The sequence below is a fragment of the Crocodylus siamensis genome, chromosome 1 (genome assembly GCF_052110815.1).
Source record: "Crocodylus siamensis isolate JL-2025a chromosome 1, ASM5211081v1, whole genome shotgun sequence".
Lineage (NCBI taxonomy): Eukaryota > Metazoa > Chordata > Crocodylia > Crocodylidae > Crocodylus > Crocodylus siamensis.
The window spans coordinates 214,634,940-214,652,511 of record NC_143395.1 but is presented as its reverse complement, the minus strand read 5'-3'; the positions used below and the strand labels follow the sequence as shown (position 1 = coordinate 214,652,511).

At 41.8% G+C, this 17,572-nt stretch overlaps 1 protein-coding gene across 1 annotated transcript in view; it reads right to left on the bottom strand.

Moving 5' to 3' along the window:
* The window catches only part of LOC149874122 (protein Aster-C-like), a 35,306-nt gene extending 25,860 nt beyond the window's left edge, over positions 1-9,446 (bottom strand). Inside the window, exons 1-3 of the mRNA XM_090031589.1 lie at positions 9,012-9,446; positions 5,769-5,887; positions 4,368-4,491 (exon numbers count right to left, since the gene is read on the bottom strand). Of these exons, the coding sequence (XP_089887715.1) occupies positions 4,368-4,491; positions 5,769-5,812 (168 nt within the window). The 5' untranslated portion in view covers positions 5,813-5,887; positions 9,012-9,446. The remainder of the gene's footprint in view (positions 1-4,367; positions 4,492-5,768; positions 5,888-9,011) is intronic.
* Between the last annotated feature and the right edge of the window lie 8,126 nt (positions 9,447-17,572).

Here is a 17,572-nt window from a genome sequence, read left to right as displayed (position 1 = left end):
AAGGAGGAGGTGGGGTGGGGAGTTTCTCGCCGCTTTTTTTTTTTTCCTTCAGTCAAGCCTGCCTGCACAGGCTCCTGCCGGGTCACACAGCCCCTGAGCTGCACAGAGCCCCGCGCTTCCTTCCACAGTGGAAGTGTACCCCGGGACCTCCCAGACTGGAAGCCAGTGGGCAAGTGCTGCCACCATGGAGAGAGGCAGATAAGCTCCAGCACCTTGTGCACCGTCCCCATCACTTGAGACCAGCAGAGCTGCAAGGTGGTAGGAGGGTGGTTGGGTGTGCTGGGAGGCGGGAGGTGGTGATGGGAACAGTACATGAGGTGCTGGAAACCCGCCAAACCCAAGCTTCCCCAAGCACATTAGCTTCCAGAGCCCTTGCACTGTTGCACTTCACTACGTAGCAAACTAACACACCTCAGATAGGTTTTACCTTGCTATGTAACAGTCATTTAAAGTGAAATACGCTGCCAAGCATGTAAATAGCAACACCATTAAAGCAGTGCAAAAGGGCAATTAACCTGCTTTAAAGGCCAATCTTGCTGTGTGTACAAAGGCCCTTGATCAACAAGCATCACGCTGCCTAGAAGAAAGCTCTTTAAAGATGTATTGGACCATCTGAGATAGTATTTATGCATAATGACATGAACCTTTTAAACTAAAGGTTGTTTCTTCCTTTCAGCCTTAGCAGACTTATGTTTTACACACACACTCCAAAAGGGAAAAAAAAAAAAAAGTGTCCTCTTTTGCTAAAAATAATAATTTTAAGTAAGAGGAACATACAAGTAGTTCCCCAAGTCATCATATACCCTTAACAGCAAAGTGGGCACTGATTTTGGCAAGCTCTGCTCTACCACCTTTCCTCATTTTATTTGTACTTAATAAAGTCCAGGAGTGGGAATCTATTTAGGCAATTTGTGTGAGTGCTTAAAATAAACAGGCAAACAAAATAAAGGTCATTTTGCACCAATTTCTGGAGATGGGGAAATTTTAAAGCAGTTTGGTGCTTTAAGAAGTACACTGGTGTTTTTATATATTTTAAAGGAAGCGTACATTTCATGAGATACGCACTTCCTTTAAGAACAACATAATGAAAATGAATTCCTAGTTTTTCCAAGCAGCCATTGTAAAATATTACTAGGGGATACAAAATTCCTAGAAATACTTTTGACAAAGAAATTGAAATGGATGGTTATTCAGGAGCCTGACAAGTACCATTTGCTGTATTCTAACGTTGGCAAAAAAGAAAGATCATTTGGGTTCATAGCAGTTTCTATGATGATTATTTCTTTCTGGAATCTTTTGTCAAATGCCTTAATAGAAGCAAGATACACTTTCCCAACCATCTCCCCATCTTCACCCTCAGCAGTGCTGAGTGGCAGTATCCTGATTCTGTATGACTATTGAATTATTGATTACTGAATAAACTGCTATGATAACATACTTGAAGGATGCATTTAGGATTTTAAAAAAAGACATACTGGATACACTTGCATCAAGCTGGAAATGCCACTTGGAATGACAGGAGCAAAAATCATTCTAGTCCAGGGTATAAACTTGGTACAATAGACAGAAGACAAGGCAAAGTGGCACTTTATAGACTAACTCATTCAGAGAGGCTCGAACTTTTGTTGGCTACGAGTAGGCTGTCACCTATGAAAACTCATGCCTCTCTGAACAAGTTAGTTTATAAAAGGTGCCACCCCCTCCCTGCCTTCTGCCTCACTTCAGACTAACACAGCTAACCATTTCTGTCTTGGTACAAAGGCGACAGTTACATTCTTGGCAAATATGACCTACAAAAAGGGAGAGAGATTGGGATTGATACCCTTTGTTTTTCTTCTCTAGGGGGAATAAAGTAGGCATGAAGTCTCCCTTTTCCCTTCTTCCCTCAAGTTACAAGGGTAACTATATGAAATTCCATATCCTGTATTAAATAGAGTAAATAATTTAATGGTGTTTTCTGGCCTCAAAATAAAAATCTATTTAATATCAGGATTATCAAATCTCTTGTCTGCCTGTTTTTGCAGTTTTCTTGGATGACCCAAATTGTGCATTGGGAACTAAATGAAAACTGCTTCCCATCTAGATTAATCAAAGTTTTGCTACTTCAGTGGCAGCAATGATAAAAGCCAACCAAGTTCCCCCTTCATCCATAGGTTCTGCCAAAATGGATATGACTTGAATTTCTAGGAACAAACCCAAGCAGAATCCTCCAACACTATTGTTTTAAAAAGAGTTTTAATCTACACTTTATACATCAACAAATGGAATAAGACCTTTCTCCTCCTCCCTGCCCTCACCTGTCTTCTGTATATCACCTTGAAACCACCTAATCAAGTTTTAGGACTTTACTCATACATCTTAAGTTAGCGATACTCTTAACACCTACTGTAATTTTTCTATTCCTTCTGTACTCCCAGGATACAGAAGTTCTATCATTTAGTTATTTATAAATGTTACATTTATATTTCTGAAAGCTGCATTCAGAAATAAAAGAAAAAGAAACCCCTCAGGTTCATAGACAAACATTAGTGAGCCCTGATGTTATGAAATACTTCAACAAACATGCAACTGGGGATGCAAATGGTGATGACACACAATAACTACACAATGACACTCAGGTCAAATTTTCAAAGGGCAATGCCATGGTCAAAGCTCTACCTTTTACCCCTCTAAGATCTTTGGAAAGGGGGCACTCAATCAGGGTAGAATTGGATTTGTCACCAGCAAGATACTTCCCTTTGTGAGCTGTGACCCCCACAACACAGAACAGCCTCTTCTACATATTTATCCATAGTAAGACAGGAATCAGAGAAAGGGTTAAACCAACAAAGAAACCTCCACACATTCCTAGAGTAAACACAGATACCCCACAACTGTAGTTGTGGATAGGCAGTTTCTCCCCACCCCATCACCCCACCCACTAGTGCAAAGGTTTTTAAACCCTTCCAAAATTCTTATTTATTACCCACATTTGGAATCCCTCCTTTTGCTCCCTTCCCTCCCAACCATCTGGTGAGAGCACGTGCATGTAAAGTTAAAAGGAACTGACACCTACATTGTTAAGTACCAGAGATTAGCTATCTTAAGGCATTAACTTTCCATTCCTGCAAGGCCTCATTATCCATTAGCAAACACCAGAGTAAACTGAGGGTCACATAATAAATAGTCCTGAAGAATATCACAAATAACCCCGATATTCTTTACTGGCAACAAGAAACAAGGTGCCAAGCTTCAGTGACTTTTAGTGAGAGACCAAGCTTCAGTGACTTTTAGTGAGAGATGCATAACTACTATTTCAGGGATCTGTTTTTATAGCCATGTTGGTTTGAGACCAGAAGGAATACAAAACTAAAAAACTCTTGGTTCAGAGGTGATACCTTTTATTAGACCAACTAGAAAACAGCAAAAAACCTATTTTCGAGTTTAGTTGGTCTAATAAAAGGTATCACCTCTGAACCAAGAGTTCTAGAGTTTTGTATTAACTGCTGTTTTTGCTTTGAAAATCTGCTTTCTGGCATCCGTTATATGGGACAGGCTTTCAAGTCAGGACCAACCAAAGGAATGCTTTTTCTTTTTTGTATTACAGTAGCACCTAAGAGTTCTGGTTCTTGTGCTAGGCATTGTATAAATACAACAAATGTTGCTACTACTCTATTTCCCTTTCCCATCAACTCATTACATTCACTCATCCTAATGAGTAACATGAGCACTTTATTCGTTTTCAATTCTCTTGATGAACTAGAAAAGAATCCATCTTGATTACCTGCTCAGTATGCTTTCCTCAATTTGTTTCCTCTATCTGAATTTCTAAAATTGAAAATAAAAGGGTTTTTTTCCCCTGCTACAATGGCCTGGACTAACCTCATTAAATGTGAGATTCAAAACAAAGCTCCTTTTAACAACCTAGGACAACTGCAAAGGGATAGCTTGAGCATAAACTATAACTGGAAAAAATATCATAGGAGAGCAGGTAGGAATGTAAGGTATGAAACACAGAATAAACTTTATACTTGTAGCTCAACATGCTTTACAATTATGATCATTTTAGAGCTGGGGGAACTTGAGATGCAACATGCCCAAGGTCAGGCAATGAACTAATGGAAGAACAGGCATTGATCCCCTATGGTCTACGCCAATAATAAATAAAAGGTTTTGCAGACCTGCAAGCAATTCATTTCTCATAACCAGTAACGTACAGAAGGGCAAAACTCCTAAAATGTTTAACAGTTAAAAGCAATCCTTGAACTGTTCACTTAGCTTTCTAGACAGTCTTTCCCTTCGCATCCTCTTGAGAAGCAATCCCTAGACACATACAATCCATATACACATATTTAATACATACAAGGAAAAGCTGTGTACATAATTACCCCCGGCAACACATTTCCATTTTGTGGCTCAACCTCTATCATCTGCGCGACAGGTTCTCGAGTGGGGCTGATTGCTTTGGGTAATTTTTCATCCTTTTCCCCAGAATCATCACACACACTGGATCTGTCCAAGCCAAAGATAATATAGGAGGAATTAATTTATTTCAGTTTCTCAGCCTTACTTAGTTTAGATTGCTGAATTTAAAAAATGTATTAATCAAACACATCATTCACAAAATATATTCCAACCATGAATTGAATTGCCATATACAAATTCCAGCTTAATCTTTCCATTCATTAGGTCAAACCACCTCTTCACTAGCCCTTTACTATGCCTAGGGTAAAAAAAAAAAAAACCCAAATAAATAAAAAAACCCCAATAAATAACAAAAAACAATCAACCAAACAATCCAAGCTCTGGCAAACCAAAGAGAAAATTAAGGTTGTAGGGGGTTTCGAGACATGTAGCATAAGCTCATAATTGGAAAGATTTAAGTTGTTTTAGAGATGAGTGTCCCATGTCAGAGTATTTTACAGATTATATAAGGACATATAAAAGAAAGCATGCCTTAAAACTGGCAGCGAATAGGATAATTTGATACACACTTCCCCCACTGCTTTGATTAAAAGTAACAGCACTAAGTGCTAGAGCAGTAGTTCTGTCCTTACTGAATATATGTTTATGTAAGTGCATGTGCAAAATTTAAAGACACCTTGTTTGCAGTACAATGTGGACCATTAACAAATTAGCTCAAAGGCATATGAAGTCAGCCAAGAAACTATCAAAACCAGCAAGGGATGTTGACAGGTCTGCTGGCTAAGCTGAATAAATTACTAGAAGACAAAGCAAGCATTAAGAACACCTATAAAACAAAGCAGATGATGTTTTAATATTTATATTTTGTTAAATTTAACTATTAAAATATTTCAGGTCTCAACAACTGGGGGTCTCACCTTGGGCATTGTAAAGAGATGTTGAGTCACTATCATTTTGCTCTCCCCATACTGCACAGTGGAACTGGGGAATGGTGAAAATCTTTCACAGGCAAGGCTGAGATCTAGGTGTCAATAACTGATGTGGTGGTGGGAGGGGAAGGGGAAGGGGGAGTGTTATCTTGGTTTTAAATATGCAATTCGTAGATTATTTTACCTGAACCAATCCAGGAAGAGCAGTGGAAATGCAAATTTGCTCATCTCTCTCCTCATGAAGGAACCTCAGCTGTGATCCATCTACAATACTGTGTGAGGGCAAATCAAGTCTTTGCCTGCTCACTCAGTCTCTATGCTAAGACTATTAGAAAGGATACAAAATTCGTCAATTATGGTGGCAGGTTTGAATGAAGATTCTGAAGGCAAAACTCATGGAAGTAGCATATTACATCCATAAAAGCATTTTCTTACCGAGATGGCCCATTATCCTCAGATGATGAGTGAAAACTCTCCATCTCCTCAGTGTTCAGGCCCAGCTCAGAGCCATAGCTCTGGTGGACCAGCTGCCAGAATTCCTGCTTTGTCAGTCTCTGAAAAAAGATAAAGTACTGCTAAAAATCAGTCAAAAATAGCAGTGATGAGCCAGCTCTTGAGCTCATGAGCACACTTCATGATAACAAATCTGGAAGCAAACTATTTGCTAAGACTGAAAGTGAGACAGCATTTGGCCCTCACCTCTGAAGTTGCTAGCCCCCTGGGAAAAGAAAAAAATATTTGCTTGCGAGTGAGAAGAGGTAACCTTCTAGCCAAGGTCAATGTAACCCTATGTCAAGGAGACCTGGGGAAGAAAAACTGTCACTCATTTTTCCTTCAAGATCACAAAATGGATTTACTTCCTTCTCCTTGCCTCACCTATGACTCAGAGCTTGATCTCTGGTGGCCCATGAAAACTGTACAGATGTAGGACCCTTGACTTTTCTCTGCAGCTTTTTAGTAAGAGTTGAATCATACAGGCTGTCACTGTGGACAGCAGGGTGCTAGCCATCTGTGTGCAGCAAACCTTGCTTGACTAGCCAGGGTGAACTATAAGCAGAAGACAGTCTATAAGGTATCACCCCACCTTGCTATCTCGTTCAGAAGCATGAGTTTTCATAGGCTACAGCCTACTTCATCAGATGCTACAGTCACAAGTTTAGATAATTCAGCAGTACAAGAGAGAATGGTCTAGTTAGCAACTTTTAAGACAAAGAACAAGGGACCTCTGCATTCAAAATGACAGGTCAATACAGACCACCTATGAGCCACAACCAAGCCAATTTTTTTTTTTTGTGCCTCAATTTCCCCATCTAGAAAATGAAGATGCTCACACTTAACCTACTTCACAAGGGAAGATGCAAGTAGTAAGCAAAGACTAACTATGGAAGCACTGTAGGAGCTAGACTTCCTTCTATCATACACACAAACCCAGTTTATTTGGACAACTGCCCCTTTTACGTGTTGGTTTGAACGTTGCTTGAATATTTGAACGTTGCTTGAACGTTTGTTTATATTATACATACAAGCACATGCATTTAAAGTTGCATTCATGCTGTTAACTTGTGTGCTCATGCTGTACTAAAACAGAGCACGACAAATGGCTTCCCCCAATTCTAGGAATTGATGTTTGTATCACAGGCCCTACGTAGCCCCTATTGTTTCAAGCATGGTACAAGAACAAATTAAGAGACTGCCGGCATTCAAAAGTTTCCAGTCTAATCAAATGCACATTATCAGTAACAACAAAAGCACACAGTTCTTTATACAGTATTATTACCACCAGTTTAAAAACTGGATCTGGCCCCTCTCTATTGCAGAGACTGCTAAAAAAACCCACAACGCACAGTGCTGGAAGCATGCTCAGCAAAATGACATGTTCTGGGGAGTTATTTGATAACTCCCTCAATTCTTAGGCTGGCCTTGGGTACAAAGGTGTGATCAAGGTGAATGTGAGAATGGTAAAAAATGGTTTCATTAATCCACCCGAGGCTCTCTTCTGATCCCTTTCATATACCACAGCACCTTAATGGGAGTTGCCTACAGTGCCCATGCCTCCTCTATCCCAGGGAAACAAAACACTTCCCTCATGTTTCAAACACCTCCTCCCACAAACACTTTTACTTTGCATCCCCTCAGTCTCTACTATTTCTAAGTAGCTATATTTGGTTCTGGTAGCTTTCACAGTGCACTGGGTACCAAGTCAAAGGATCCATGGCCCTGACCAATGCTGGCCACTGTGTACTAACGACGCAATGCCTGAATAAGTTGTTGGTGGCAAATCCCCTTGTACTGGATGATGAGTTCTTCCAGGCAGGGACTTTCCACTTGCTATATATTTGTATAGCACAAGGCCACTATAATAGAGCTCTAAGTCTCTGCCTGTTATTGTAATATTAATAAAACACTGAGACTAAGGAAGGTACCTCAAGTTAAAATTTTCAGAAGCATTTAACACAGCTATGGAACACAAGTATCTACCCTCAAGTTTGAAACTGGCACTTTGCAAAATTTTTACTCCATGTTCTCTAAAAATTTCTGCTCCATGTTCCATCAAAACACTGTTAGCACACCCAGCTAATTGCAAATAAAAAAGCCAATTTAAAACGGTTTAAAAAAAGCAATTAACATATTAACATTCACATTCATCTCCCTTCACTCATCACTGATGTTCCCCTGGACTTGCTCAGGGCAGAAGGATCTCTCAGCAACCCTCCTGAAGTCCCAATGAACACTGCACTAGACTCGAGTTGGACATGGACTTTTTCCTTGACTCTGCCAGACAGGTCACTTAAGTTCAGCACCTCAGTTTCCCCACAATGTTTACCCACTTATGTAAGTGTTTTGAGCTGAAAAGCAATGGATCTGTGTCCCTAATAGTATCTGGCCCTCAATAAAACCAGAGGCAAGCTGCTGGAATGGCGGGACACTGATAGGAGGTGGCAATGCAATTAGACAAATACAAAATATTACAGTTAGGGTGGGAACAGAGGCTTTAGATTTTGGGAACAGGCTCAAATCTTTTAAAAACCCTGCAACCTGTTTCTCTCTTTTGCTTTAAAAAAAAAAAAAAAAAAAAAGTGCCCCTCACCACCCCCTAATCAACCTAATACTTCAAACAATTCAAGTCCTCTCCGACACTCAAGAGCATTAAGAAAGTAAAAGGATTAGGACATGTTTACATTGCAAATACTGGTTTACAATTGATTTCAAAGTCCTCTTGCCCTGCTGAAAAAGGCTCGAAGAACAAGAAAGAGCTAAGGATTTAATGAAATGTGAAAGAAAGTGACACTGATGATTTCTAAAGAAACTTACTGCACTGGAAAACACGCATCAGCCACAATTCATACAGATAGATGGAGGGAACTGAACTTTCCTAATGAAATAGTAACATAAGACCAACTTACTGTTTACGCAAACTGATCCCATTAAATAATCATGCATTATTTAAAGACATTTTTAAAAACCCTGCTGTCTTACTTATGCAAATAGTAGAACTGCATTATACTAACAGCAACTTAAACACATAAGAGGCAACACAAGCCAATATAAGTGGATATACACACCACACATGCATGCATTTTGGCTTTTCTTGAATACATTTCTTATGCCACATGATTTCAGCCAATGCAGAACGCATTTTGAGCTCCAACTACTTAAAACTATTAGCAGGTTTCTTACTATGGAAGAATGGCCTTTGATCACATTCACTCTGTCTTAGTTATCTCCAACCCTGTTTGGTGAAACTGATGAGAACTCCTCTTCTACTCAGCCAACTTCACACTGATGCTCAGGAAACTGCCCACATCCTCAGGGAAGACGGACAGCACTGTGGGCTTCCAGGGCTGCAGAAGCCATCCTGTCAGAAGCATGTCATTTCACCTTAAGGGGATTTATCATCTTTTCAGAGAGCCATGAGAGCCACAGGCTGAGTTGACAGCCGATTCCAAATCAGAAGAGTGATTCCCAAGTAGTCCACTTTGGCTCTAACCAAGACCAAAAGCCCCTCAAGTCCTCACCATGGAAAGTCCATTATGTAGTAGCAAAATTCCTGGGGTTAAAACAGGCAGCTTTGTTTGTTAGTTACTGAACTAAACTGTCAGGTTGAGGACGAGCTCTCCTGCCGTTTCGAAACTGCTTCTCCTGACTTCCTGCTTGGCAGTATCAGAGCCGGTCACAAGTGGGCTGGTCTGCCTGTTGAACTGGTAGTTGTACTCAGCTCCCAACCAGTTTCTAGGCCGCTCCCACTCAGGAAAAGCTCAGGTAAGCAGGATTCATTAAACAGACACAGCTTGGGTTTCCTATGAGATGGCATATCAAGCTACTGTTTAAAAGTTCCTTTACAGCATGGGACAGCTGGAGACAGACAACTCCTTTCCCTGTTTAAAAAAGGCCACAAATTTTATTTTTTTTAAAGTATGAAGACATTTGAGAATACTTTTAGTGTTAACACACAAACACACACAGTGCCTCAAGGGAGTGACTTCAGAAGGGGCTACTTTTGCCACTAACTGCTTCACCGAGAGCAGGTTATGCCACTGCTTATGGCAATAGGAGAAGCTTTTTTTAAAAAAATGACATTCCTCCACAGTCCAGAGATCCCTTATCAGGAGTCCTCATTAACCCCCTCACTACTGTCAGTCCATGCACACAGGCAGGAGATCTTAAACAAAAAGCAGGACACATAAGTATGTCTAACCCCACAAGAAGAGTGAGCATCCTCCATGCATCTCATCCCCTTCACCTGCTCAGAACTAAAATTACATCTCTTATTTATATATTCAGAAACCAGTTATTTGAGTCTTGAGAAAAAGCACACCATTTCCCTACTGCACACTATTTCCCTGCTGTATATAGCAACACCACCTCCTTACATTACATATCCAGATTTAGGTTGTTTGCAGGATTTTTCATCCCTATGTGGCACAACTGGGAGGAAGCCAATTCTACTAACAACTTTCAATATTATACTTGTATATTATAGTATTAAATTAGTGATGTACTATGATTTTTATTCTTATTTATACATACATATCACAGCATTTATTTAATGCCATAATTTACAGGAAGACCCATAAATTTATAGGAGGTGCTAGAGCAAATCAACTATACTGAGGAAAGGAGAAATATTTAGTTAATATATCAAGTCTCTTTGATTACAGAGTTAGCTACATAATACCCTGTGCTACGAAAAGCTGATATTACAATCTACTACATCAAGGAAGCATAAGTTTTACACAGTTGGAAAGGAGAGACTTTCAACCCTCCAGCATCTAACCCTCATGTTTCACAAGATATCAAACCTGCCCCTACCCCACAATATCAGTTCCTGCCTGCTTTATGTTTCAGAAGAGGACAGTTTTGGGGCCACAGTACTGTTCTTCCAAGAACAGCTCTTTGATTTGCTTACTTCTAATGCCTCAAATTCTGAGTTTCCTCCTTATTTCACTTGTACTTTACCTGCAGACCCAGGCATACTAGAGATACAGCGGGGTAAAATGTAGATGAAATTCTGAAGACAACAAAGCACTTGCCATTTGACCATGATTTATCACCACATACAAAAAGCCAGACTAACACAAATATGTGAGGGGTTTGGGGTTTTCTGTTGGGTTTTTTGGGGGTGAGAGGGATACGGGGACCAAGAGGAGGTTGGTTTAAGACTGAATTAGTTCCAAATTGCAGCTCAAACAATGCTTTTCCTCCTTTGGCATTAGAAGGATATAGTTTCCAAATTCACAACACCCCTTGAATTGCCTGACATGCTGCATTCTGCAATACAAGATATTTTTGGAGCAAGTACGTAGAGAAGTTTTGTATAGGTACAGGTGCAGGAGTTTGGACAAATTTATTAAACAAAGGGTTGTTTGGTGTATCTACACCATTTTCCAAGATAGAATTTAATGGTCAGATTTTTGCCAGCCAGGCCTCTCCTTCCCTCTCACAGCACAAGTACTTACCACTCCACTGGCCAGCCTTGTGTAAGGGCACAATTGAAAACAACAGCAATCTCTGCTCTACTCCCCGTTTGCTCTCTACAACAGCCCAAAGGGCAGCAGAAAGAGATCACTCCTCCTCTCTCCATTCATCTCCCACCCTACCTGACAACTTGTCAGTCCGCAAAGGTAGTAGAGCTCTTGCTTTGGCAAGGTCTCAGGAGTCCCATGAGGGTAGGGACTATTTGACTCCTTCCTTCCTGCAATAAACCCATCCAGTTACAAATCCAGACCCATAGCTCAAAAGAGCTAGTAATAGGAAGAGGCAGTAATTCTACAAACACACAATGATTAAACTGAATTTCAGAGGGGCAGACCCCCTTGGCTCAACAGGGAAGTCATGGACCTCCTGCAATTAAAACAAGAAGCCTACAAAGGATGGAAGTCAGGAATAGCTGCCAGAGTACTCGGCAACAGCTCTCTGTAGGGAGCAGATCAGGACAGCAAAAGCACAAACCAAATACAGATTGGCAATTGGAATCAAGGACAAAGAGTCCTTCTTTAGATTCATAGGAAGTCAGAGGAAAAAAAAGCAAAAAAAAAAAAGCAAAGCATAGGGCCCCGATGAATGAAATGGGATGACTGATAACCGACACTCAGGACAAAACCGAGCTCCTGAATTAATACTTCACGTCAGTATTCCACCAGCGCAAGGGTGTTAGCCTGCTTGACAGGATACAGGATGATCATGGTGGGAGTGACCACCCCCCCGCAAACTTGGCACAGATCTTGCAGGGGAGCACCTACAAAGTCTAAATGTCTGCAAGTCAATAGGATCAGATGAATTACACCCAAGGGTGCTAAAAGAACTGGCCGATGTCATTGTGCGACCGATAGCAAAATTACTTGAAGACTCATGGCGCTCAGGAAAAGTCCCAGAAGATTAGAAGAAGGCCAATGTGGTGTCTGTCTAAGAAAGGAAGACCTGAGAAATTACAGGCCAATCAATTTGACCTCAATCCCTGGTAAAATTCTGGAGAAAATTATCAAAGAATCCAATACAGACAGGCTAGCGGAAGGCAGTATGCTGAAGGTAGCCAACATGGCTTCATTACAGGCAGGTAATGCCAGACCAATCTCATTTCCTTCTATGATCAAGTAACTCAACACCTAGATAGGGGGAAAATGAGGTTGATGTCATATGCCTGGACTTCAATGTCCTCATGAAAGAATTGGAAAAATGCGGCCTCAACTACTTCATGGTTCGGTGGCTAGGTAACTGGCTCTGTGGTAGGACCGAGAGACTACCAACTGACGGAACCAAGTCATCCTGGTGGAAGGTGACCAGTGGCATCCCTCAGGGTTCAGTACTAGGATCAGTGCTTTTTGACTTGTTTAATTATTTGGATTCAGGTATTAAAAAGCAAAGTTTGCTGATGACACCAAACTATGGGGGGAGTGTGGTCACGCTCAAAGACAGGCTGGCACTACAGGCTAACTTGGACAGGCTCTTGAGGTGGGCAGACCTCAACCTGATTACATTTCTCTGTATTAAATGACAAGTGCTCCATCTGGGGAGCACTAATCCACAACACACTTACAGGCTCGGTGGTGCTACACATGCTAGCACCACATCTGAATGAGATCTGGGCATTGTGACAGACAACAAAATGAACATGAACCACCAATGCGATGCCATAGCCAGCAAAGCTAATCAAACACTGGCATGCATCTACTGAGGCATCTCAAGCAAAGGCTGAGGATGTTATCCTCCCTCTGTACTCTGCCTTGGTGAGACCACAGCTGGAGTTGGGTGTCCAGTTCTGGGTGCTGCATTTCAGGAAGGATGTGGAAAAGTTTGAGAGAGTCCAATGGAGGGCCATGCACATGATTAGAGGCTTAGAGACTAGGTCATACGAGGAGAGGCTGAAAGACTTGGGACTGTTCAGCCTGGAGAAGAGAAGACTCAGAAGGGACTTGGTGGCAGCCTGTAAGTATAATCAAGGGCATACTTCAGGGCCTGGGGGAGCATCTATTCACCAAGACTCCCCCAAGGGAGGGAAAAAAAAAAAATGGGCACAAGCTGATTGAGGATCACTTCAGGCTAGACCCAAGGGAAAACTTCTTTACAGGTCAAGTGCCGAGAGTTTAGAACAGGCTCCCCCCAAAGGTGGTACAGTTCTCCCCCCGGCAATCTTCAAAAAGTGTCTTGACACCCACCTACCTGGGGTCATCCAATCCAGCAGTCTTTCCTGCCCAAGTGCAGAGGAACTAGACCCGATGATCTGCAAGGTCCATTCCAGCCCCTAACAACTATGAAACTATGAAAGAGGGCCAAGGTACTAGTCTTTTTATTTTTAAAACACTCTACTAAGAAAGGGAAATTAAAAAAAAAAGTACAACCTGAGAAGGAAGAAGGAAACTGCTGACTCTTAAGCCTAGTAAAAAAGCTCAAGGACACTGACTTGCAGGGTCAAAATAAGTGACTCCATGTTTGGAAGGAGAAACACAAATCAGCCAAGACAACCCAGAACCCTGAGAAGGACCCTGACCCCAAATCCCAAAAGCAGCTCAAAACTGGTGAGGAAGTGGAAGGAGGGAATGGCATACAGACATTGACTGTTTTATTTCAATCTATACACTTCATGGATGGTCTAAAGCAATGGTTTTCAACATTTTTTTCATTTGTGAAACCCTAAAAAATTTTGAATGGAGGGACAGACCCATCTGAATTGTAAGTGTGGGTATTCACATACATCTGATTGGTTATAGTCACCTTTTGCAGACCCCTTGGACATAGTCTGTGGATCCCCAGGGGTACATGGACCACAGATTTAAAACCACTGGTCTAAAGTAAAGAGGAATTGCTTCTGGAAATCCTTCTGAAAAAGTTCCCATCCATTTGCTTCAACTATCATATGTTCTTAACAGTTTAACCAATGAAACCAAAGTGCCTACAAGGTGGAGGTCTGGGACAGTGTGCCTAGACTACTGGGGAGTCTTCATGGGGAGGGGGAGTTGATCAATGTGATTCCTAGAGACACAGGTACCTGGGCTGTAGGGTTCTACTTTCATGAAGATTTAACAGATAGACACTAATGTTCAGGAAGGTTACTTTAGATGCCAGATCCAGAGATGGTGACTAATGCCACTTCTGACCAAAGGGTAAGTTTAAAAGCACTCCCAAGTGTGCAGGTACAAACAGAGCATTGTGGGTAGCGCCTGGGAATCAGAGTGGAGCCTTCACCAGGAATGTGACAATTAAGCATCAATTTGTACTTATAACAGAACCACAAAAAAAAAGAGTCTTCATTTTACAATTTGGTCTCCATATTAGTGCAAGTACTTCAGAGGGCAACTGAATGTTCCACACAATCTTACAAAGTTATTTATTCACTCACAGAGGAAACACTTTAAACATTGCATTTTTTATTACAGACAGAGCTTAGCTTGTATTTTGCCATGGCATTCAAATTTCAAAGGATTCCAACCCATCCCTTCCTCCTGGCAACAGACTTCAGATTTCAGGTATATACACGTGAGTACACAAACACACTCACTTTAAGGAACAAGGCATTTTTCAAAATGTTATGCTCTTTGCCAAGGAAAAAAAAAACCTGACAGATCCATCAGCTGCTTCCTTTCAGCAACATCACAGCTGCCTGTACCAGAAAGCCACAGGAGCCAAGTCTTTGGAAATCTGAACTTGTGAATCTCACCAATGCCTTTCCTTCCCTCCCCCTGCCCTACTGTACATATACACTTGACCCATTTCACAGTAGTATTCAGGAGCCACAAAAAAGGAAGCCATAATTAGGAACATTTAAAAACTCAGCTCATCAGTGCCTCCCTTGGATAAGCATAGAGGGAAGAGGGAAACCCCAGGGAGACTGAACTGAGCAAAATTTGGGATCAAAACACCCTATTTTAGCATTACCTCCCTGGAAAAGTCACCAGGAGGATTGGTATGGAGAAGGGAAGGTGTACAGAGGGTGGCAGCAGGCTGAAGTGGAGAAAGGATTGACTTATTGAGGACAGGTCCCCAAGGCCTACTGCTTCATCTAACAAATTTGCTCCAGTGAGCACCCCAGTTCTCTAGTGCCATAAGGTCCCTTCTGCATGCTCTTCTAGGTACCATACTGAAGTGAAATTAGAATCATAGAAAGTTAGAGTTCGAAGGAACCTCAGGGAGATCATCTAATCCAATCCCCTGTTCAAAGCAGGACCATCCCCAACTAGATCATCCCAGCCAAAGGTTTATCTAGTCAGGTTTTAAAACCCCCCAAGGATGAAGCTTCCACCACCTGCCTGGGTAACCTGTTCCAGTGTTTTACTACCCTCCTAGCGAGAAAATTCTGCCTAATATCCAACCTAAACATCCCTTACTACAACTTGAGACAATTGCTCCTTGTTCTGTCATCTGTCACCACCAAGAACCATGCTCCTTCAGGTAGTTGAAGACTGCTATTAAGTCTTCTCTCAGTCTCCTCTTCTCTAGACTAAATAAACCCAGTTCCTCCACTTTTTCCTCATAAGCCATGTTCCCCAGCCCCCTCACCATTTTTGTCCCCCTCTGCTGGATTCTATCCACACATCCTTTTTGTAGTGGGGTGCCCAAAAACTGAACACAGTACCGCAGATGTGGCCTCACCAGTGCTGAATGGGGAGGGGGAAATAGTTATTTCCCTTGACCTACTGGCAACATGCCTACCAACACAGCCCAATATGCTGTTAATCTTCTTGGCACCTAGGGCACACTGCAGGCTCATATTCAGCTTATTGTCCAGTGCAACTCCCAGGTCCTTTTCTGCACTGCTGCTGCCCAATCAGGCAACCCCCAGCCTGAACTGGTGCATGGGACTGTTCCCTCTTAAGTGCAGGATTTTACACTTGTCCTTGTTGAACCTCATGAGATTCCTTTTGGTTCAGTCCTCCAATTTGTCTAGGCCACTCTGAATCTTAGCCCTACCCTCCAGCATATCTACTACTCCCTACAGCTTGGTGTCATCTGCAGACTTGCTGATGTTGCACTCCATCACTGATCTGGAAAATGGGACAAGGACACTGAGCAAAACCAGCCCCAGGACCAACTCACTTAATACCAGCTGCCAACTAGACATAGAGCCATTGATTACTACTCTGAGCCTGATGCTCCAGCCAGTTTTCTATCCACTTTACAATCCATTCATCCAGTCCATACTTCCTTATCTTGCCTGGGAGAACATATCAAAAGCCTTGGTAAAAAAAAAAAAGAAAAGATCTCTCTATCTCGGTACACCAAATCCACCAGTCTTCCCACATCCACAGAGCCAGTCACCTCATCATAGAAGGCAATCAGGTTGGTCAGGCATGACCTGCCCCGGTGAATCCATGTTGACTCTTCCTAATCACCTTTTTCTCCAAGTGCTTACAAATGGATTCCTTGAGGACCTGCTCCATGATATTTCCCAGGACTGAGGTGAGGTTAACTGGTCTATAGAATTCCCTGGATCCTCCTTTTTCTATTTCTTAGGTATGGGCACTATGGTTACCCTTTTCCAATTATCTGGGACCCCTCCTAATCATCATGAACTGTCAAACACGATGGCCAATGGATCTGCAATCACACCAGCCAACTCCCTCAGCACCCTCGTATGCATCCCATCTGGCCCCATGGACTTAGAAAAGCTGGATGTGTCCAAGAAGTCCCTAACCTGGTCTTTCACCAATGAGGGCCACTCACCTTCTCCCCAAACTGTGCTGCCCTATGCAGTAGTCTGGGAGCTGCCCTTGCCTGTGAGGATAGAGACATGTAGACAGATAGATAATGCCTCTGTTACAAGGTTGCCAACTTGGTTTTCTTCAGTTTGTACTGACACCTATTTTAAAAAATGGTGAGTTGCATTAGGCCATGTTGTCTATTCCAAGAGTGGTAAAGTCCACAAGAATTTGAGGAGCTAGAATAATTGATGACACTGAAGGCGCACTGCCACCATTCTGATTTGGTAGCATCTCACTAAACAGATGTAAATAACTATATAAGTTACCAGACAGGCAGGAGCTGGCCCTCAAGATTTTTTAAACTCTTTAGGGGATACTTCATTCCAAAGTTATCTATGCATACCTAGGTGGTAGTGAGCTGCAACAGGTTTCAAACATGGAAAACAGTGAGAACTATAAAACAGAACAGAAACCATTCAACAGATGCACTTTTATTTACAATGATTATTTGGAACAACAACAAAAAGTGTTATGCATGTCCAGTAACCAGAAAATATACACCAACCGTCATACAAATCACTGCTAACTAGCGGAATTTGCCAATAC